Consider the following 18,052-nt stretch of genomic DNA (forward strand, 5'->3'; position numbering starts at 1 on the left):
ATAAAATTGCATTTTGCATCTCCAAAGTCTTAATAATTACATTGGCATATCCCGCCGTGACCCGGCGGTGCCGGCTGTTGATGGAAGTTGGCTCAGAAACGGTGCGTTTTTACGCTGTCCAAGAAAAAGCATTATTTCCTATCATGACACAAAAACGGTGCAAGCAACAGTCGTTTCATACATCAATCATCCATTGGCTGGGACTCTATTCCTTGAGCCCTGCAGATAAACCCTAACGAAAGAAAGCATCCCTGCTCATCAAACCAGTCCATAGAAGATGAAATTCAGGTTTTCCCGTAAAGTCCCCATATTTCCTCACAATTTACGAATCAATCATCGGTATCACGAACGCCAATTCTTCAATTCGTTTTTTAAGAAGTCCCAAACAGCGCCTCAAGCACGTGGTTCTTTCAATGGCAACAGTAGCAGTAATTCACAAGGTCAGTTACTTTCCTTTTGGTTTCTTAGAAAAATGAGGAGAAAGAAAGAGAATCGCTACTTTGACTTCAACGTCGTTTGTTGTTTGTTAAGCTAGTTTTCAAGGCACTGTTTGTTTGGAGGGTGCTAAAACTAATTTTATTGCTTTAAACACAATACACAGCCATAAAATCTCTTCAATTGAATTGCAGAAAATTATAATGAACAATTATTGTTGGTGATGACAGTGACAGAAGTAGAATCAGGCAGCAAAATATCACTAATCAGTAGTTTTGAATCATGTGAAGCTCATTAATGTGTATATGTGCAGGTAATTCTTTTCTTGTGCCTGGTGCAACTGTGGCTACTCTGCTCATGCTCGGCGCCCTTCATGCAAGGCGACTCTATGATGACAAAAAGGTGTCTATTTACACAAACATATAGCTACTATTGCTTTGTTACAATGATAATAAAGCTTCTATTCCTAGCTTTTTTAGTTTGTTCATTTCTTAAATGATAACTTCAATGCTTGCATTATGTTATGATTAAATTTAATTATTTGATCTTTCATTTTTTGGGTATCTTTAGGAGTTTAATCACAAGTATATGGCTTTTCAGAAGATCTAATTGTTTATTTGTTATAAATATTGTTTTTCTCTTGATGGCAGAATGAAGAAGCACGGGAAAAAGGAATTGAAATAGAGTTTCAACCTGATGTCAAAGTAATATAGACATATTCCAAATGTTATGTTCACATATGTTTCTCAATTTTTTTTCCTCGCTATTTAGTTTAATACGCAGATGCTATGATTTAATGATCTTTATTGACATTCCAAATATTAGGCTTCATTTCTGCAGATGCTACCTTTACGCTCCATTTCTAGAGTTTGGGGTTCCTTGACAGGCATAGTGAGTATTTTTCCTTTTTCTTCACCTAAAATATTTAGTTCTGCAAACAATCTCTCTCCCCACGCGAAATGCATGCTTTTATTATATAGTATGAACATATTTGTTGGTGAAGTACGGATTTTGCATCAGTGGTTTTATTTGTCAACTAACGTAATTGTTCAATTGAAGCTAGAGAACTCAACTTCACCTGAAGAAGTTATCCAAACATATATACATTTGTTATCACATTGGAAAATTCACAAACATCTAGTAACTCTTTATGGATAGAAGTTTAGTATATACTTTTAAATTTATTTAACTCTCTGTATAAATTACACTTATTAACACAAAAATTCAAAAAACTGCTAGGGCATGTCTGAACTTATAAATCAATATCACACCAGACTTTATTAGTGTCATATAATTGCCTGCTTTTTATTGCAATATTTGATTTTGACCGTGGTTCCTTTTTTATTATGTGTATGGTTCAAGTTCTTTCTCTGCATTTCAAATTGACCCAATAGACATTCACCTTTCCCTTAAATGGGACAATTTGAAATGTTTGCAAAAATTTGTTTCTACTGATAAGCTGCCATTCTTTTCTCAAATATCAGATAGACAGACATGCGCAAGGCTCTAATTTTGACTTCCCCCGGATGAGTAAATTTGAAATGTTTTCAAATGTTTGGCTGATACATAAGAACCGCATTCTTTTTTGAAAATTTTTTATGGAAAGACACCGGTATAGCTTTACTTTTGAGTTATTTCAATTATAATTTTAATTGTAGGGATGCTTAAATGTCAGCAGTTATCTTTGGGTTTTCTTGGATATAGTGGAAAACTGATGAGTGGTTCTAGAGTATTCATCAAATTAACTCTATCAGTTCATGTGAGCCGAGTAGCTTCAACCTTGATGTTTTATGTTCTCTTAACCCTCCTCAGACGACAACTGACTCATACTTCTTATGTCTTTCTGCTGTGTTCTTGATTTAATCCATTCTTCTAATTATTAGAAGCATATGTTACATGTCAAGGCTTTATTTCTTGATTTAATATTTACACCAAAATTCTTTTCACAGTTCATGTGTCACTTTATTATCTGATAAAATGATAGAATTTTTTTACATGATCATTACCCTATATGCTGTTATTTTTTACCATTATTTTATGACATATATAACTTGCTACGGGTTAATGTTTTTAGGAACTTCCAATCTGGCTGCGTCCATATGTCTACAAAGCATGGGCTAGAGCATTCCATTCAAGTATTATTGCTATAACTTTTATATATTTATATATTGCTTGATTGATGCTTTTCTGCCATTTTTGGTATTTTAATGTTTTATAGCAATGGTATAATGTGTGGGTGATTAGCCGGAAATGAAGAACATGTGAAAATTTAATATTCTTGTTTGCATCTCAGACTTAGAAGAAGCAGCTCTGCCTCTTGAAAAATATGCTTCTTTAAAGGATTTCTTTGTCCGTGCCCTGGAAGAAGGCTGCAGGCCCATAGATCCTGATCCATGTTGCCTGGTAACTGGTAACAAGCTTCTTGTAAATTTTGCTTTTCACAGATTCTTTTATTGGAGGTCTTGCTAACTGCTTTAAAACTTTTATGGTCATATTTGTTTATGTTTTCAGGTTAGTCCAGTGGATGGCACTATTCTCAGATTTGGAGAGTTGAAAGGATCAGGTGCTATGATTGAGCAAGTCAAAGGATTTTCTTACTCTGTTTTTTCTCTTCTAGGTTCTAGTTCCTTCCTTCCACTGATAGCTGAAGGGGACGTCCAGGATGAGAGTAGTGAACAGCAAAGCAATCTTAAAGAGAACAGTAAGAAGTCATGGTGGAGAATTTCATTGGCTTCTCCTAAAGTCAGGGACACTGTGTCAGCATGGTAATCATGTTCTAACATGTCTAATTGTTGATTTGTTAATCACTAACACATCTATTCAACTTTGTTGACTAATGGGACATGAATGATTCGTTGCCTAACAGTTTTTTCAGATTAACTTCCAATTGGTTTTTAATTCAAGTTGTTGATAGTTCCAAATATCATGGAAAATTGTAGTCAAAGGAGATCTAATATTTGAGAAAATGTTGTAGCAAATTGCAATTGAGAGGAAGATATTGCATATTCTCTTAGTCAATGGGTTAAATGATGTGAAAGTCAAATTTTTGTAAATTGCCAATACAGCCCTTTTACCACTCTTATCTAGTTATTAGAAAACTTGTAATGCTCATGAGATCAGGAATGCCACAAAGAATAGGTATGCGTCTAATGTTTGACTATGCACTTGGGATTAAGGTTTTATTTAGTTGCACAACTGTACATGAAGGGTAGTTTACATAGGATATTTGCTTTACAATTGTTTTTTTTTTTTTTGTTTGTTTGTTTCTATTAAACGTTAAATTTATAATTGATAAGTGAGACATAGATGTGTTCTTAACAAAGTATTGCATTTTTTTTTTTTTTTTCACTTTGTTGTAGTATTATTTTGGACTTCTGTTGGATTATGATCATTAATACTAAGGATATTTGTTGACATCATGTGCTATGATCACACCCACATATGTGCAATAAAATGTCATGTTTGATTTGATTTGTTTATTTAAATGCTGGCAGTCTCATCTATGAAATCCCTTTCCCTGGTGGCTGGTATGTTTTGGAAATATAACACATTACTGAAATTAGTGAATTTTTAACAACCACCTGGCACATATTAGATGCCCGTAGTCTGCAGATACGTTTACAAGAATATTTAAGAGTCTCTGCAATCATCTATAGTTTGGTTAGGCTTTGGGTTTATTTGTAATCTTTGCTTTTCTATTGAACTTTATGCCTGCACCCATCTGAATTTATCTGCTATTGATTGCTAGATGTTTTTAATTTATTTCCTAAGATTACACCATTTAACACATCATAAGTATTGATTGCAGTCCAAAAAAGGGCCTTTATTACTGTGTAATATACTTGAGGCCTGGAGATTATCATCGAATACACTCACCGGTTGAATGGAATGTGCTTGTACGCCGGCATTTTACAGGTTGGGTTGGTAACTTGTTTATGGGGTTCGCAATGTTTTTGGTTATTTGATGGGGATACAACTTTCTCTTCTATTCATGGAAGTGTGTGAACCTCAACAATAACATACTATAAAAGTAATAATTAAAATAGGCAAAGAGAATATGCTAGTTCCAGATGAGCAGGAGGGTGGGAAGAAGGGATAAAATCTCGGGCAGCTTGTCTATCTCCAAGGAATTGTCTAGAATGTTCCCTGGTAGAATATGAGAGAAACCAGGTCATGTCTTTCTTGTGATCCTCCCAACCCTTAGTTTTACTTTCCCTTAATGAGATGCTTCTTCTGTTCTTCATGAACATAGAACTCCATTTCAATAGAAGATTTTTTCAAATTTAGCCTTGTCTATCAAGGAATGTAAGGAAACATTATGGACTCCTTGGAAGGATGTTGCAATGATGAACAACATCAAGGAAGATTACTTTGGCAGGATAATCATGCCACTGGAGGAATGTTTTATTGTGCATTATGGAATATTAAATCTGAATGTATGTATGCAACAGAAAACCATTTTTGGTCTCTGTTGGTATACATTTGAAGAATTTGTCTAAGCTACTGTGAGGATTACCAATTACCCAGTGCATAAAGAGCAAGATGTTTGCATCTGTTTTGTTGCTTGTATCTGTGAACTGAGAATTATTTCTTACTAGTGTCAAACTTCATTTGCATATAATTGATCTTATTTTGTTTGCTGCTAATTTCTATTTTTTTATAGGGAATCTATTTCCAATGAATGAACGTGCTACAAGAACAATCAGGAATCTTTATGTTGAAAATGAAAGGGTAATTCTGATTTTCAACTACATCTATTTTTTGGTACTTGACATGAAGTGTTACTTTCATAGCAACATGAAGAACAAGCTCATGGCATGAATAGATTCATGTTTAATGCATAATATGTATATTTGACTTTGTGATTATTAATTAGAAGTAGAAAAAACTTTCTTCTTTTTCTTAACTTTTAAAATACAGTAATGCACACCGTAAGCTATTCGTTTCCTCATTTTGTTTATATTCTGCAAGCTGACAACTGCGTTGTTTCTACTGACTTGTGGTTACTTGGTTTGTATACCTGGCACAATTTATTAATCTGTTGCTTTTTCAGCTAAGTCAATGCGGTCGTCCCCTCCTGTCCTATAGAAGAATGAAAATTGGAAAATCCTGTGCCTTTTCCTGAATATCCTGAAAATTCTATTTTATTTTTGATTGTCCTACAGAAGAATGAAAATTGGAAAATCCTGTGCCTTTTCCTGAATATCCTGAAAATTCTATTTTATTTTTGAGTGGCATATTACTATTACTTCTATATGTGAATTCGCTCAAGTACTCTTTCTCCATTTCATGGATATTTATGGATCTCTTAGGTTACTTTTGCAATTCTGCTGTCACCAGGTTGTGCTTGAAGGCTTGTGGCAAGAAGGATTCATGGCTATTGCTGCAATTGGTGCGACAAATATTGGGTCTATTGAGGTGAAATGGATTTTATCAATTGTTAACTTAACAATTAATTCCCCTCCACCACCTACCCACCACTACACATTTCGGCATGCAAGCATGGAAAAAAACATGAATCCACCATTTTTTTTCCTGTTACATATGGGTTGAATAATAGAAAGTTAACTGAATTGTGTTCTCCTGATGAAACCAAATTGACTTGTTATTTAGTGTCTCTTCGTTGACATGCCTCTTGTTTTGACCCTAGCCTAAACTTGCATGTGGCAGCTTTTCATTGAACCAGAACTGTGTACCAACCTGCCAAGGAAAAAGCTACTGAATTCTCAGCCTCCAGAAGAACGTGTATATGAACCTGAAGGCATTGGCAAAATGTTGAAGAAAGGGGAGGAGGTTAGTAATACATACAGATTGTATTTTCCAAAATTGATGCTTGATAAATAGTGTCACCAAAGATTGTATAAAGGGAAATCTCATTTTAACATTATAATGGTTATAGTTGAATCAGGTGTGCTGCTTTACTACTTGGTTGCCCTTTTACTTTCATACATTTTATTTTAATCTTTTTGTCCTAGTTAACAGGAATTCCATTTTAACCATTGATTCATATGTTTAATTTGAAAAGATAAAGTATGATAGGCACCATGAGATGTCTTCTAATTTATCACTACTAATTACTATTCAGCAAGTGACATTTTCTTAACCCCTTTATTGCTGTATGCTGAGCTCAATCCCATGACTTTTATGACAATAGTAAGTGGACTTGTCCTATGTTACCCCTTCTCCTCCTCCCCATGTTTGTATTTGTTGCACAGTATGTGATAGATTTCGTTTAGGTTTCATATGTGATAGATTTCGCTTGGGTTTCATGTTTCATCCTTCGATTTCTTAGGTGGCTGCATTCAATATGGGATCAACAGTGGTGCTTGTCTTCCAGGCTCCCACATTAAAGCTGTTGAAAAACAGGGACTCATCCTCAGAGTTCAGGTTCAATATCAAACGTGGAGACAGAGTCCGTGTTGGAGAAGCACTGGGAAGGTGGCATGATATGTAGAAACAAGTGTAAATTCGCTATTATGAGCACAATGTATGTACTCTGAGTCTGAGCAGAAACAGATTTTACTAATGAAAACAGGGAAGATTTCAACTGACATTATGATCAATTGATTAGGTATCAGATTTTGATTCTTGAGACTTTTAGTTCCTTCCTGTGTTGGCCATAGTCGATGAAATAAGGATTCATTGGGTAAGATGTAGAAAATCTCCTTTATTGCAATTTGGTTTATTATGAAGTCATATTATCTAACAGGCATCAGCCTTCTTTCCATTTTCAGTTAAGCGCCCATGCTGAGTTAACTGTATATTTATCTGGTTGTTAGTTTGTTTTGATAGGAGTTGCATCCACAGCTACTTAGATGATAATTTCGGTTATTGTTTTTCATTCTTTCCATTTTTTAGGACTATTCTCTTCTAGTATTGATTCACAAGTTGTAAATTTGTTGGCAATCAAAAATATAAATTGCAATTCTCTTGTTGCCCTAAATGCAACTGTTTTACTGTCTTAAACAATGGATAACGTTATATGTACCCTTTGAAGTAGCTACAGCATATTTTTTAAGTCTCGTGAGTTCTGAACTTCTTGCCAATTTATGCTGCCACGCAATTCATCGCTACTGAATTTCTAAGTTTCATCTACAGATTAAGAACGCAACATGGAAAGGGTTGGAACTACCCTCCAAGCTCCCAAATTTATACCAGTAGGGCGTGCACAGTCCCTGTATCAACCATTTAAGCTTTTTAAAACAATACACTAAACTTTTCACTCTCCATATCTAACTACTCCGACTTTCGGCAACAAGGGGTAACTTTGGTTATTCAGGGAACACTCTGAATATCCATTGTCACCCTTGTCGACAATTGCTCAAAAACATTTGAGCCATAACATGTAGTAAAAGTACAAGACTCCATTCAATTTTCTCATTCCAATGACAACAGTTAATTATTAAAAGTAATCAAAACCAATTTGGCTGGAAAATCACGACAAACAAATTCAGGTTCACAAAGGACATCAGTACAGAGCCCCCACTTAATCAATAACAAAAATCCAAATACTGAATCAAACAACATTGCTTTCATGTTGTGAACTTGAATTAGAATTCCTCAGTACAAGTAAAAACATGCACTTTTAAACCAAACCACACCATTTATAAACTCATATAGAATTCTCAACAAATATAACAAAATTGGAGTTTCAATGCATTTACATTTTGTAGTTTCACATCAGTCAAGACCAAATTGTTTTTGCATTTTCTTCAAACTCAACTGAAACAGAATTATGTTTAAGTCTCTTGTCCCATATCACTCTATATCAACACTTTGTTCCTGAGAATGTCAAACAACCATCTAACGTTAGCTTTTAACAAAAAAAAACACTTTGTTCCTGAGAATGTCATATAACCATCTAACATTAGCTTTTAACAAAAAAAAACACTTTGCCTGAGAATGTCATATAACCATCTAACATTAGCTTTTAACAAAAAAAAAAAAAAAAAAAAAAGTAATAACAATGATAACAATTATCACAATACAAACCTTCACATTCCATCATACCCAGTTAAAGGAATCTAAATTTTCTCATGAACCTTAATATACCACGATAGGGTTTCCTATCTTTCCCCTCATACTTCTCCACAACTATAGAGCACCCAAATTTCTAAGCATGATTATTTGAATTTAATTATGGAACTACTCAATTATTCTAAATTCTAAGGCAATAGTTACAAGTTTTACACCTTTCTTCATAACAAAGAAAAAGGATGTAAGTTTACAGGTTTCAAACCCTTGCCCCTTGAGAATTTGTACTAAAATAAGAAAAATTTATCTAAGAATCCCATAAATATGAACATTGTGGTCTTTGTGAAAGCATTTGTTTTCCACTCCTACATGTATAATAAATTTTCCTAAATTTATTACCCTCAGCCATTATAGGAATTAATCATAGCACCTGAAGCAGCTACTAATTAGACTATGCCTGAGTTTAATTATCGATGAGAAAATTCCCTTTTTGTTGTTGCTATTTGAACAGTAATTGACAATAACAGAGCACATAAATTAACCAAAACCTATCATTTGATTCGAAATTTTAACCTCTAATCTAAACAAACTGAACAAACATCATATACTTTGTGAATTCCATAGCCAAAATTAGAATTTATGAAAGAAACTATAAACAACCGCAACAAGCAAAGGCACACCTACGTCTGTTTGGAGTAAGAGGAAGAAGAAGGGACACGCTTGTTACGAAACATCATATAACCGACAGGTAAGACCACTCCTATCATCATTATTGCTGCTCCAATAATGTATCTTAACGGACTCGGCGGCTCCACCTCTACGAGTTTCCGGTACTGCACTCCTCACCCAATGAAAATCAGTCAATTCAAATCTTGTATAGGTACTTCAGTTACGAGATCTGAACTCACAGTTGTATAACGAGAGAGAAGAAGATGACTTACAGGCATTTTTATATTATATTTCCTTGTTCGGTTGATGCAGCTTTGAAGCGATCGAGAGGGAGACAGTAATTGCAGTAATTGTATAGAAAGTACTGGGAGATCTGTTGCTTGCAGTTCAATGGCGATTTCTAGTTTTCTGCTCTGCTGCGATGATCTGAATTCTGCATTCTCCGCTGTGACACTGGTCCGGTGAGTTCGGTTGGCCACTTTTTATCTGCCGCGTGGGAATGAAGTCAATCTACTTTGAGTATCGTTTCTTTAATGATTTTATTTTTTTCTATAAAGTTGTTTCTAATTTCTTATTTTAGTAGAGGCAAAATGTACTAAAAATAATTTGAATAATGTAATAATAGAAATATTATTTTATGGTAATTAAACTTTAAAGCTTTTAATATAAGATCTTAAATTTCACATCTACTACTGATATTAAAATTAGAAATGAATAACAATAACAATTAAATTTTAATTTTAAATTATTTAAAATCAATTATACGAATTCTTAATTTAAATGATACTTTAAATAAATTTGTTACAGTTATAAAACGTAAAATTTTAAATAAATTTAAGTACAAATATCTAAATGGATGTTTAAAAACGAGTTTAGGAAGAATATAAATAGTAAAAATTTTAAACAAATTTATATCTGAATAGTTTAAGGTGATGTTTGGTTCGGGAACTACACAAGTATACAAAATACGTGTGTTTAGTCTTTTATTTTTAATTTTACCATGAGAGATAGACCATTTTAACTACTCTTTCATAAAGAAGTGAAATTTTGTATACTTTTCTAGTTAAGTACGATAAATTTATCAATTTCTTATATTATTTAAATACACTTAAATTTACATTATAAATATTCTTATTTTTTTCAATTTAAAGGTATTTTACTTTCCAATAATTATGGAAAATAATTTCGTTCGGAGTGTATCTTCATGGAAAGTATACTTTCCAGAAAATAGAATATCTACAACCAAACGAGGCCTAAAATTTCGGTGCGTAACCCCCTTTTATTCAATTTCTTTATATTCATATCATATCCCTAGTATCGAAATATAAATACGGTATCGTTTAATCTCAGCAATAGAACGACATCGTTAAAGAGAAGACACGTTCCATGATGTGATTGCTAATCTGCAATGTCAGCTTCAACTACCATCCAAAAGCTAAGGCCGCCAAAGATTTGGTGGGTGCCTGAGCTTCTGTAGTTCACAGAACAGTGATAAGTGATGAGTCTAATACGAAGAAGGGTCTCCTCAGGCCTTCCTCAAGTTTTTGGATTTGCAAAAAGGTCCTTCAAATGCTTGAAATTGACTGGGGACACTCTCGATTCCTCTTCCTCTCCTTATCTAACCCATGGCATCCACGTTTTTCAATGCCCAGTAAATCCTCATCATTTGAAATTTCTGTACCCTTTTAAGAGAAATTGAATTGTATTGAAGAAAGAAATGGCTTTTTTCTTTTTCATGGTAGGACGCGGTTGGTATTGTTGCTAAGCTATCAGATTGCATTGCTTCCAGAGGTGGAAACATTCTTGGGGCTGATGTTTTTGTGCCTGAAAACAAGAATGTCTTCTATTCTAGAAGGTAAAGACCTTACCTTTCAATTTTTTTACTTAATTTTTATTTTCTGGCAATTTCTTGTTTCATAGTAATTGTGTTACATTAAATTCTCTGTGTTTAATATATGTTCTTAGTAATGGATGTGTGTTTGATTTGTGGGAATTATTGCAGTGAGTTCGTTTTTGACCAAGCTCAATGGCCACGGGCTCTAATGGATGAAGACTTTCTTAAGCTAGCAAAAATGTTCAATGCAAAAACGTCTGTTGTCCGGGTGCCTGATCTAGACCCCAAATTCAAGATTGCTATTCTCGTTTCAAAGCAGGTATAACTTTCTGTTTGTGTTTATGCGTGTGTTTATAAATCTATATTAACAATTGTGTATTAAAGCAACCTTTATCTTGTTGCAGGAGCATTGCCTAACTGATTTATTACATAGATGGCAAGATGGAAAATTTCCAATTGAGATTACCTCTGTAATAAGGTGAAATTTTAGGATTTTCATCCTCTTAGCTAATCTATTTGGTTTCTTGGATGCTGATAACATGTTCTTTATACGTTTTTATAACAGTAACCATGAAAGAGGCCCAAACACACATGTGATTCGCTTTCTTGAAAGAAATTGTATTCCTTATCATTATTTGCGCACAACCAAAGACAATAAAAGAGAAAATGAGATCTTGGATTTGGTAAAGGACACTGATTTCTTAGTACTTGCCAGGTATATGCAGGTAAATTTAATTTGTTTGCTTCTTATCAATATCAACGAAGAATTGGCGGTAATTGGTTTTGTTATTAAAGGCAACCTGATAGAAAGAACATTCTTCTATAACTCAACTGATGTTCACATCAGAAAACCCATTAAATATTGATCTTAATTGTATAGCACACTTACTGATTTTTGGATACCTTTTGATCAATGTCTTAAGTGTTTAGTACTTAAAAGGTTTATTCATTACCACAGATATTATCTGGTGATTTTTTGCTGGGCTATGGGAAAGATGTAATTAACATTCACCATGGCCTTCTGCCATCATTTAAGGGTGGGCATCCATCAAAGCAGGTAACTATGTACTTCATTAATGTGATCCTGAAAGTATCCCCCTTTCAACTATTTTGTGTTCAACCCTGATTCCCATACTTCTTTTAATTTCATAGACAATGTTTGCAGGCTTTTGATGCAGGTGTGAAATTGATTGGTGCAACTAGTCATTTTGTGACTGAAGAGCTTGATGGAGGGCCTATTATCGAACAGATGGTAATACTTTAGATTGTTATAAGTTTTCACAATCTGAATTTTGATATTTCAATCAAACACACTGAATGGTTAGTATTCTTGGTGATTGCAACTAAACTGTATGGTGATTATTGCTTTACAACTTTGAGCTGAATGGTAATAGACATTGTTGTAAGAAGTTGCATAAGTTAATGTTGGAGCAAATAGTCGTCCTCATGTCCTGTACTGCATATTGAGAAGCTGTGCAAACTTGGCAGCTTATATGTAGGTGTCTGAATTTGTTAAAATGGGCTCCATGTAACTTGGCTTTTGTTCCTTGTTTTCATGTGTGATGTCTGCTTCTTTCACTAAGATATCGTTATTTCTCTCTTCATTTTATGTGAATGATCTTATATGCCAGTTGTTTAACTAATTAATAATCTATATTGGTAGATCTTTGAAAGGCTAACTTAGCAATGGAGTTTATCATACATCTCACTTGCCATATTATTTCTCTGGAAATGCTGCATTTGGTATTTACTCGCATGATACCCATAATTAGCTGTTCTTTAACTAGTTAACATTTTTTGATAAGCATTTATTATAGCAGGTTGAGAGAGTTTCCCATAGAGATAATTTGCAGAGTTTTGTGCTGAAATCAGAGAACCTGGAGAAACAATGCCTTGCAAAAGCTATAAAGTCATACTGTGAATTGCGAGTATTACCTTTTGCAGAAAACAAGACTGTTGTGTTTTGAGGTGAACAGATGGAGAAAAGCAGTTGAAAATAGTTATATCTTGTATGTGCCATTCAGTTTACTCATTACAATTTTTAAGTCTACTCATTGGCACCACTTTGTTGATACATTTTAATACATAACCCACAAGTGGAAGCCATAAAGTAAAAGTCAAGCGTTCTTTTTCGTCAGCTTGCCGGAATTACCATACTTCCTCTAATTTACTATAGCTTATTTTGCACACCTTTGATGCATCTGTAAACTGTGCCTTACGTGAATTCTTATAGGAATTTTACAATATTGCCTTTTGCCCTTTGAGATTTCGCCCCTCTATTTTCTGTGATACGTAGGGTTTGTTCGGCAAAATTAGTTATTTTGGTAACTGTAGCGTTTTGGCTATTAGAATGATAAGTTAACTTTTTATAACACGTTATCTTAACCTCTAAAAATTAATTCAAATGTTATGTTACCGATTATAATAAAAGATAAACGGAAGCTACTTAAAAATATATTCCCAAACACAGCCATATTATCAAAAGTAGTTAAAGCCGAAGGAGTTTGTTAGGGGTTAGGTAGAAACTAGCACTTCTTAGGATACATGAGAGTAGAAAGTTCATTGCCATTTTCCAGGGACAACACATGACAAGATTGAGTTTAATTTCTTATATTCTGTAAATGGTTTAAAGAGATGAAACGTATACCATTCTGATACTATATAACATTGGCAAAAACTTGACAAATCCCTATTCTTTAAGTACATATACAAAATTGAAAACCATGCTATATGCTATCACTTATGTTTAGAAATTCCAGAGAGCGTTCGGTGGCTTCGACACAGCTGACTTGACGAAGAAGATTTTGGATCCCATCAACCCATCTTTGCTTATGTATCTTACTCTTGCATTTAAATTCTAGAAGACCCTGTGCAGTCTTAAGACCAAAATATACTTCTTCAGAACTTTCTCTTTCTTTTCTATATGGCCAAGCTGTAGTCTCATCACATACCCCATAAACAACACCTAATACAAGCAGAGAGCACATTCAAACTTGAAATTATTGTAAGGAAAAGCAAAAACAAGGTAAATAAGAGATTAATATTATGAAGCTGTAAAAAACTGGAAACGTAGCTAAACTTGCATGCTTACATTTTTGCTTCTTAGAGAAGGCTCCTCCAACATGTTTGCTTTTAATCTTAATTATGACCTGAAAGTAGAGCATCTGCCAAGTAAGCAACAGAAATTTTTGTTTGATATAACCTGTTTCCTCATTTTCTACTGAAGGTTTGTGTATATATATATACCTGCAATTTCTTGTTAATGCAGACAGAAATGTGTTTCCATCGCAATACTCCTGGCAATTTGAAGAGCAAACTGATTTAGTTTTAGCAGCTAAAAATCTTATTGGGTGGCAATTCCATTCGTTAACATTCTTAATCAAGAAGTCAAGCAAAGTCTTAAGGCAACTATAAAAAAGTACAAAGTACAAACCTTTTCTTGTGTGTTGCAATAGTTCTCCAACGCAGGGAGCTTGTTCTTTTACCTCGCCAATGTATGCAGAACCCCACTGAGTTTCTGCCATTCCTCTATCATAAGGAATTATAGCTGCATTCTTTCTTGCTTCTTTTGGTAATCTTGCTTTTAGTGCTGCTTCACCTCTCAAAGCTAATTAAGTGCAACACATTATTAATCAATGATCATCAATGGGGTTAATTACCATAAAACCCTTGCAGTTTAACGTAATTAGACTTCAGACCGAAAACCAATTTTGGTGAAAAGAGCAAGAATTTGAGGAATAAAGTTTTAATTAATAAAAAATTTTAAGGACTAAATGCATTACATTTTAAAATTTTAGGGATGAGGACGCTTTATAAGCCAAAATGTCAAGGAGAAAATGTAGTGAAAATTTCATAATTATGGAATCATGAAGATCAGTTTACAATCAAGCACCTGTTGCAGCTGCTGCAGTGTGAGTCATTAGATCACCTGGACTCTGAATATCCATTGCTGATCTAACAACAGATGCTATCCGATCATGATCAGCTCCAGATAATTCCGCTAATTCTATGCAATGTGTTGCCAGGAGTTCAGTAGCTGAGGCCAAAGCCACACTCATTTTTGAACTGGGGCCAGAAGAGTTTCCTGCAGCAAACACAGCAGCCAAGGCTGCAGCTAGTCCAGCAACAGATATAGCAGAATGCATATTCGCATTTTCTATTCGAGCCTTATCCTTCCTCTTCGCCATACTACTAATAAGATCCTTGTGGTGGAACCACTTTCCTATTGTCCCTGTCTTTCTTGAATTTGTTGAATTTATTGAATTCATTGCATTCCCTAACTGCAAAATTAGAAAAAATAATTAGAAGAATAGAATTGAAATTGACAATTAAGATTGAGATTTCCCTAGTTCTTGCAAGTCACCTTTGAAAACAATTACCAAGAAAATCAATCAATAAAAAGGACACCAAAGAAAGAACGGAAAAGGTAACTTACCAACTGTGGTGCAGCAACTGTTTCTGGAAATGTATTGGGTTGCTTATCAGCAAAAAGTTGTCTCTGTTTCTGAGCCAGAACTTTTGAAATTTCTGCAGCAGAAAGACTCCAAGATCTTGATAAGAACTCCATAGGCTCTCTTGGTGTCTGTGGTTCAGGAATTGCTGGCAAAGATGTTACCAGCTTCGGTTCTTGCTCTTCTTCCAAATAATCTAGCAAAGAACCATTCTTCCAAGAAGAATTAAACCCACTATCCATGTCCTTAATTTGTATTCAAAAATTCCAATCAAATCGAATACACTAAACTTTCTTGAGCTATTTCTTGTATAAACTAATCGTAGATATCTCGCAAGACTTCAATGAATACTGTGTTCACTGTCATATCAGCCAAGAAAGCATATTATATGGTAGATATCATAGAATAAGCAACTCAACGTAGAATAGAAAACTAGAATGTAAAAAGGCAAGAAAATAGTATTTTTCTTTTTGTTTGAACGAAAAGCTTCCACTTTGTAGAAAAAGCAAGAGATGTTTAAAAGTACTTCAAAAAGCTATAACTAATCAGTGCATACAGTCAAATGAAGCTACAAAGCTTGTAACTTTATATCCAAAAGAAAACTCTTTTAACTATACAGAATTCAGATTCAATTAAATCTCAAAGAAATTTTAAGAAAAGTTCTCAAAAATATAATTTCTCTTAGACCCATCATCAAACAGAACATGGACAAAAAGAGAACTGCTTGTTTTACTAACCTTTCAAAATCAAACGCTCTCCATTTAACAACCCATATATATAAATTCTTTTATATATACACGTACAAAAAGACCAAAGTAACTAACTATATCTAGGAGACAACAGATTACAGAAGCACCTGCCAAAATTCTTGTGCTTTGAACCTCCGTGAAAAAAGATTGGGTTTCGTTAAAGGAATCAAAAAGACTGATCTAAGAAAGACAAAAGCAGAATTTACGAAACTCGAAAATAAATATAATTATATTTTAAGGAACAGAAGAACACATTATCCTTAATAACCGGGGACTGTTCCTTAACACTCATGCAATTAAGCACAGGTTTCTACATGAAAAAATGGAATTTATGTACTATATATTGTTTTGTAGTGCTCAAGACCCTACAGGTTGTTTCCATATATTTTCATAATTCGACTTTGCTATTTGGATGAGTTTGATCCAGCTCAGATAGAGTAATTTTTATTTATTTTTGGCTGATATATTACTATATTATAAGTATATATTACCATACAATATGTATATATTACCATATATATCTAATATATACATTATATATATTTTTTAATATCATATTATATAGTTTCGATCTCAAAATCGCGGATGGAATTGAATAGTATTGGCATATTTTATATACAATGTATGTAGTCCAATATCCAGTCTCATCCATATCTATTTAAAGGAAAATTATTATGTGTATCTCTATTTTGACATAAAAAAATGAATAAGTCTTGTTAAAATACTAACTAATCAAATATGCTAATTAGGGTTAATTATAATTATGATGTCTGAATTTTTTAATAATTTATATTTTAGTGTATGAATGGAAAAAGTTTACAATTAAGTATTTCTGTTAATAAAAATATTGTAATCAAATACATTTTACCGGATTATTTAGCCAAAAAATTAAGATCGAATGATTTTACTCAATAAATTACATTAAATATAAATATCCATTCAATTTATTTCTTTTATTTTTTTTAATTTGTTATTCTCTTATATATATATATCTCTCCTATCTATTAAAAGTCTTAAAATTCCTTATAATTTTCTTTCAATTTCAAAATAATATTAAAAGAAAGGAGAAAAAGCAAATAAAAAAAGAAAATTATAATCTAGAAAGTTAAATAAAGTAAAATAATTGAGAAAATAATTCATTTTAGTTTTCCAGTGAGAAATTTTGTCTAAAAGCATTTTAATTGTATTAAATTATCAATTCAAACACTTAATTTGTGCTCGTGGGTCTGTTATTTGACTATCTAGTTGGAGGGTACTCTAATTACTATTTTGGTGGACTGTGCAGTACCATCCATTGGCCATGCATGAAAGTTCGGTGGACGGTGATTCTTGTCTATGGTCAACTAATTAATATGTGTTGGAGATTAATTTTAATTATTTAGATCAACCCTAACACCGTGAGCTTTCAACCAAGCCGACGTCAAATAAACAATAGCCCCCATAGTCATAGCAAGTTTGACTTACATTTAGCTTGTGTTAAATGGTAGACACACACGTGTTAACTCTATTGCTTGAGAAGGGGATTGATGGTTTCACTGCCAGGTATAAAAGAGTGGGTACTTGAGGACCTTTTTTTTGTGTCTATTTCTAGCATACCAAAATAATAATTTTGTAGCTTTTATCGTACTAATTTCACTTTCTGAGTTGTTATAATGTCACTTGCAAGCTAGCTTCCATCATACTAATTTGATCAAAACAAAATATACCATCTTTCATAAATATGAAGGCAATCTAGCACATATCCTTTTGTCAAATTAGGCTGCTAACTAATCTATGTTACAAATGTGACGGTGACTTCGATTAATAAGTTGATTCTGCTCGCAAGTTATTTGAATTTAATTTTAAAAAAAAGTTCAACTCAAATGGAGTTTAAATTTAATGATTTTCAATTTAAAAACTCATTGAATTTTATCAAATCTAACAATATTCAACTCAAAATC

General features: G+C 33.3%; 4 protein-coding genes across 7 annotated transcripts; 2 read left to right on the forward strand and 2 right to left on the reverse strand.

Annotated features, from left to right (window-relative positions):
• Positions 1-133: 133 nt before the first annotated feature.
• On the forward strand, positions 134-7,168 carry PSD1 (phosphatidylserine decarboxylase 1). Its single transcript, XM_012214623.3, has 12 exons — positions 134-440; positions 749-837; positions 1,086-1,139; positions 1,261-1,326; positions 2,510-2,570; positions 2,729-2,838; positions 2,947-3,200; positions 4,244-4,350; positions 5,099-5,166; positions 5,776-5,853; positions 6,106-6,228; positions 6,728-7,168. Exons 1-12 carry the CDS (start codon positions 278-280, stop codon positions 6,887-6,889), a joined length of 1,335 nt encoding a protein of 444 aa, XP_012070013.1. The 5' UTR covers positions 134-277; the 3' UTR covers positions 6,890-7,168.
• Positions 7,169-7,947: 779 nt separating this feature from the next.
• On the reverse strand, positions 7,948-9,600 carry LOC105632282 (uncharacterized). 2 transcript variants are annotated; one of them, XM_012214622.4, is made up of 3 exons: positions 9,351-9,600; positions 9,090-9,242; positions 7,948-8,217 (listed from the first exon to the last, which is right to left on the reverse strand). In XM_012214622.4, the coding sequence occupies exons 1-2, from the start codon at positions 9,354-9,356 to the stop codon at positions 9,090-9,092; spliced, it is 159 nt and encodes a 52-aa protein (XP_012070012.1). In that variant the 5' UTR covers positions 9,357-9,600; the 3' UTR covers positions 7,948-8,217. The 2 variants fall into 2 exon arrangements, with proteins under 2 accessions (XP_012070012.1, XP_012070011.1); XM_012214621.4 differs by having other exon boundaries at positions 9,094-9,242; positions 9,351-9,597.
• Positions 9,601-10,472: 872 nt separating this feature from the next.
• Positions 10,473-13,176, forward strand: LOC105632281 (formyltetrahydrofolate deformylase 1, mitochondrial). 2 transcript variants are annotated; one of them, XM_020678590.3, is made up of 8 exons: positions 10,473-10,729; positions 10,821-10,933; positions 11,081-11,231; positions 11,317-11,390; positions 11,478-11,637; positions 11,871-11,969; positions 12,078-12,164; positions 12,730-13,176. In XM_020678590.3, exons 1-8 carry the CDS (start codon positions 10,577-10,579, stop codon positions 12,877-12,879), a joined length of 987 nt encoding a protein of 328 aa, XP_020534249.1. In that variant the 5' UTR covers positions 10,473-10,576; the 3' UTR covers positions 12,880-13,176. The 2 variants fall into 2 exon arrangements, with proteins under 2 accessions (XP_020534249.1, XP_012070010.1); XM_012214620.4 differs by having other exon boundaries at positions 10,476-10,729; positions 12,733-13,176.
• Positions 13,177-13,506: 330 nt separating this feature from the next.
• LOC105632280 (auxin canalization protein (DUF828)) lies at positions 13,507-16,429 on the reverse strand. 2 transcript variants are annotated; one of them, XM_012214619.4, is made up of 7 exons: positions 16,220-16,429; positions 15,348-15,722; positions 14,805-15,192; positions 14,346-14,519; positions 14,159-14,208; positions 14,004-14,061; positions 13,507-13,877 (listed from the first exon to the last, which is right to left on the reverse strand). In XM_012214619.4, the coding sequence occupies exons 2-7, from the start codon at positions 15,603-15,605 to the stop codon at positions 13,639-13,641; spliced, it is 1,167 nt and encodes a 388-aa protein (XP_012070009.1). In that variant the 5' UTR covers positions 15,606-15,722; positions 16,220-16,429; the 3' UTR covers positions 13,507-13,638. The 2 variants fall into 2 exon arrangements, with proteins under 2 accessions (XP_012070009.1, XP_012070008.1); XM_012214618.4 differs by having other exon boundaries at positions 16,101-16,429.
• Positions 16,430-18,052: the final 1,623 nt, after the last annotated feature.

Source organism: Jatropha curcas, chromosome 4, assembly GCF_041381405.1.
Source record: "Jatropha curcas cultivar XTBG-Jc1 chromosome 4, XTBG_Jcur_1.0, whole genome shotgun sequence".
NCBI classification, from domain to species: domain Eukaryota; kingdom Viridiplantae; phylum Streptophyta; class Magnoliopsida; order Malpighiales; family Euphorbiaceae; genus Jatropha; species Jatropha curcas.

Coding starts and splice junctions, on each gene's coding strand:
- PSD1 (XM_012214623.3), top strand. CDS start 278: ATGAAATTCAGGTTTTCCCGTAAAGTCCCCATATTTCCTCACAATTTA. Junction 2,839..2,946: donor ATCCTGATCCATGTTGCCTG/GTAACTGGTAAC, acceptor TTATGTTTTCAG/GTTAGTCCAGTGGATGGCAC. Junction 3,201..4,243: donor AGGGACACTGTGTCAGCATG/GTAATCATGTTC, acceptor TATTGATTGCAG/TCCAAAAAAGGGCCTTTATT.
- LOC105632280 (XM_012214619.4), bottom strand. CDS start 15,605: ATGGATAGTGGGTTTAATTCTTCTTGGAAGAATGGTTCTTTGCTAGAT. Junction 15,193..15,347: donor CAGTTGCTGCACCACAGTTG/GTAAGTTACCTT, acceptor CTAATTTTGCAG/TTAGGGAATGCAATGAATTC. Junction 14,062..14,158: donor GCATTAACAAGAAATTGCAG/GTATATATATAT, acceptor CTCTACTTTCAG/GTCATAATTAAGATTAAAAG.
- LOC105632281 (XM_020678590.3), top strand. CDS start 10,577: ATGAGTCTAATACGAAGAAGGGTCTCCTCAGGCCTTCCTCAAGTTTTT. Junction 10,730..10,820: donor TCCACGTTTTTCAATGCCCA/GTAAATCCTCAT, acceptor TTTTCATGGTAG/GACGCGGTTGGTATTGTTGC. Junction 10,934..11,080: donor AATGTCTTCTATTCTAGAAG/GTAAAGACCTTA, acceptor GAATTATTGCAG/TGAGTTCGTTTTTGACCAAG.